The 4,047-nt window shown below is 38.1% G+C and overlaps 1 protein-coding gene across 1 annotated transcript in view; it reads right to left on the reverse strand.

The window, feature by feature from the left end:
* The window catches only part of efr3bb (EFR3 homolog Bb (S. cerevisiae)), a 35,318-nt gene that overhangs the window by 2,777 nt on the left and 28,494 nt on the right, over positions 1 to 4,047 (reverse strand). The window contains exons 16-19 of the mRNA XM_016536440.1: positions 2,129 to 2,260; positions 1,964 to 2,031; positions 1,360 to 1,487; positions 876 to 967 (exon numbers count right to left, since the gene is read on the reverse strand). Of these exons, the coding sequence (XP_016391926.1) occupies positions 876 to 967; positions 1,360 to 1,487; positions 1,964 to 2,031; positions 2,129 to 2,260 (420 nt within the window). The remainder of the gene's footprint in view (positions 1 to 875; positions 968 to 1,359; positions 1,488 to 1,963; positions 2,032 to 2,128; positions 2,261 to 4,047) is intronic.

A 4,047-nucleotide genomic window follows, 5' to 3' on the forward strand; every position in this document is an offset into this window, starting at 1 on the left:
TAGGCAATCAGGTAGCGACTTCAACGAGGGGGTGCATAATCTGGCAGGGGTGCAGAATTCGGCACAACATCGGCAAGTGATCAGAGGATGGAGAGGTAATGGAGCATTCGCGCAATCATTTGGCAAAATGTCTTTGGTCTGCGCTCTGGAAGTGTTCTGTTAATTCTGCTAAACTTTAATTACTAAAACTAAAATTAAAACAAACTAATCTGTATAAAAACTAAATAGGCTATAAATCTGTTCACAAGATAAAAACTAAACTAAAATTAACCAAATTATTAATGAAACTAATAAAAGAAAATGGAAAGCGATATTAAAATAAAAACGAATTTAAAAATGCAAAACTATAATAACCCTGACACAAACATTTCATCTTTCATTGGTGCGTGAGGAGGGGGATCCGCCAAATGAGGTTATCGGAATTCGGAGGTGCTGAACCCGGACCCAGCTTTCGGCTGTACAGCACGGCTTGAACAGATTTCTATGTCTCTTAGTGAAAATGAACTACAGAGACTTGTGCTTTACGTGTTCGAGCTGCTTACCGGGAATTCTCCCAAATCTTCCCATGGCCACTTCAGGCCTGTACATACACTTAATTTGCTTTTGCAGCTATACTAGTGGTTTTTTATTAATTAATTTTTTTACGTTGTAGTAGGAAAAAAATATATAATAATCAGAAAACACGCCGGTGTCTGCTTTATTTTAACGCAGTTGTACCAATAAACAAAATGTCCAGTCTTTCACATGCATCTTAAAGATTGTGTTTAATTGTGAATGTGAAGTGGGGGCGGCACGGTAGGGTTTTGCCTACAGCGGCAGTTGAGCTCGCGCTGGCCCTGATTGTAAGGATTGTATATTTTCATGTTTTCATTTACCTCCTCCTTCTCAGGACTGTTTCTGGACTCGACCTCCACCTGCAGAGATATTGTTTCTCCAACGCTCTTTCTTTTTGATAGCCGGTCCTCATCTAAGGGAAGAGGGTGGAATTAATCAACCGTTTATGCGATCCATCTCTGTCAGTCGGCTAATAAGCAGAAACAACTTTAGACTAAAGCTAATCAGACTAAAGCTAATCAGTTAATCTGCAATGCAAATGCCTTGATTGCATTGGCTACAGCTTGAGTATCTGCTTATCTACAATAAGAATTGCATTGCTTTCTGGAAACAACATGAAAGGTACACATAACGCATTAAGAGTGTGCCATGTGACGTTTTCAAGTGAAAAAGAATATTCAGCGGGAAACAATGAAGAGCAGTTATCTACTGGGATTTGATTGGTGCATGATAATTGCGCACAATTGAGACCAAAGAAAATCAATTGTGATTTTACATGGTATATGATGTGGCCCATCTATGCACCTGTGAACTGTGGGACATAAGGTGTAGCTAGTCGCTCAGTGTTGTAGCCGCTTCCTCCAAGAACCTCAGTTATCTTGGCCTGTTGGAACAACAGCTCTCCTTCCAGCTTCTCCAGTGTCTTAGGAATCCTGGGAAATCAACAGAGGACTGACAATTTATGATAGCAAATCATAATTATAATATTGTGAAATATTAATTAATCAATTAAAAAACTGTTTGAAAATGTTCTACTTGAAAATGTCATTGATGATGATGGCAAAGCTGAATTTGAAGCAGCCATTACTCCAGTCTTCAGAGTCACATGACCCTTCAGAAATCATTCTAATATGCCGATTTGCTAAGCAAGAGACATTTCTTATAAAACTGAAAATGGTTATCCTGCTTAAAATATTTTTGTGGAAACTGTGATATTTTTTCAGGATTCTTTGATGAATAGAATAAGCATGATAGATGAATAGCATTCATTTGAAATATAAATCTTTTGAAATGCTATAAATATCTTTATTGTCACTTCTGGTCAATTTAATGCATCCTTGCTGAATAATATTGAACATAATATATAACAATAAATAAAACAACTCTGATGACTCATAGTTTGTCTTACTTTGGGTTTTCAATGAAGACATCCTCAGGTAACAGGTAAGGACTTTCTTTTTGTCTCATTTCAATCACCTGCAAAAAGATTTGTACCCTTTATTCATCTCAAATTTTAATTCAATACAGTTGCCAAAAACTGTTAGTGACAGAGAGACTCCAGAGAGGCACTGACCTCATGAACGTGCTGGCAGAACGCTGGCACTGTGGTGAGCTGACTGATGAGATTGAGATAAGCAGAGGACAGAGCATGAACAGCACAGCGGTTATACACCGGTAACGTCTCCTCGCTGCTCAGAGCCAAGTCCTGGACAGAAAGCGACACAGGAAGATGAGACAAAATACTGAAATACATCACCACTGAACCATGTAGTTTATGATGATGAAACAAAAAACTACATGTTGAACATTCAAAAACTCATGAAGATGTTCACTTTCTAATTTAAAAACTTCAATTTCAGTATCACTTTTAAAGAAACCCTTGGTAACCTTGAATCATGTCAGATTTGGTGACCCTGCTGTATATTCTCAGCTGTTAATTTAAGACCCTAATGCTTTACAGGATATCAAACAGAGGTGAATTTGGGTAACATTAAAGCCAATGTGTGTAATACAGGGGGAGGTAACAGATTTTGGTAACATCTTATGCTGCCTTGTCAGATTTGGTAATGCTGCTGTATATCTGCAGCTGTTCATATCAGAGCAAAATTGTTTTTAGAATATAAATCAGAAGAGATTAGACATAAGCAGAGTGAATTTGGGTAACATTAAAGCCATTGTGTAAGAAATAGAGATTGGTAACAGATTTCTGTAACTTATCATGCTGCCTTGTCAGATTTGGTGACCTTATTGTACATCTGCAGCTGTTCATATCAGGTCAAAATGTTTTCTATGATATAAAACAAAGAAGTTCAAACATGACCAGAATGAATTTGGGTAACATTAAAGCCATTGTGTGTGAAAAAGAGGGAGGTAACAGATTTTGGTGATCTAATGCTGCCTTGTCAGATTTGGTGACTGCTGTATATCTGCAGCTGTTCATATCCGATCAAAATGTTTTCTAGAATATAAAATTATGTAGGAAATAAAGTTCAGACATCACCAAAATGAATTTGGGTAACATTAAAGCCACTGTGTGTGAAACAGATATTGGTAACCTCTAATGTTGCCTTGTCAGATTTGGTGACCCTGCTATATATTCACAGCTGTTAATTTAAGACCAAAATGATTTCTAAAATATAAAACAGAGAAGGTTAAACAGCACCATAATGAATTTGGGTAATATTTAAGCCACTGTGTGTGAAATAGAGGGAGGTAACAGATTTCGGTAACCTCAAATGCTGCCTTGTCAGAATTTATGTTTCTATCAGATCAAAAAGTTTTCTAGGATTTGAGACTGTAAACTGTGAATTTTACAATACCATTACATAACCTTAAGGGTAACACATTCATAATAAAAACCACAAAACCTAAAATTTGATTTCAGGGGGACTTTAAAAGCGTAAACACAATGAGGGCACACCTGTAGAGCGAGCGCCACACGGATCAGGTCCACCACCACCTCTTCGTTGGCCAGCTCCATGCTGATGAGGGCCAGGAGTGAGTAGAGCTTCTCAAAGTGAGGCTGCACGCTGCTCTGTTCCTTACTGCACAGGTAGATGTGTCTATACAGGTGCTGGTATATATATATATAAATATCTTTATTGGTGTAAATCCAATGAAGATACTAACCTGATGCTGGAGAACTTGGGGAGGTTGTCATGGCGATCGATAAGGCTGACCAGTATTTCCAGCACCAACAGTCGAATTTCTGCATCTTCTAGCAGCGCAAATGACAGCAGTGGGTCCAGAAAGGAGTTGGGAAGAGCTGTCAGCATGTTGGTCGTCTGGAAACCACATGTGACCTAAAAAGAAAGAGAGAAGCATGATCTTTACAACACCAAATCTGTGCTTTGATGCAATTCTCTTTCATGAGGCATCAAGCAGGCAGAGAGTTTACCTGTCTCAAGGACTATTCAGTTAAGGGCTTGATTTTATCCATTAGGTTTTGATGAGATAGTGAAAGGTTATTAGAGTTGGTTAAGTTGGTTAATT

This window comes from Sinocyclocheilus rhinocerous, unplaced genomic scaffold (genome assembly GCF_001515625.1).
Source record: "Sinocyclocheilus rhinocerous isolate Xijiao unplaced genomic scaffold, SAMN03320098_v1.1 scaffold786, whole genome shotgun sequence".
NCBI classification, from domain to species: domain Eukaryota; kingdom Metazoa; phylum Chordata; class Actinopteri; order Cypriniformes; family Cyprinidae; genus Sinocyclocheilus; species Sinocyclocheilus rhinocerous.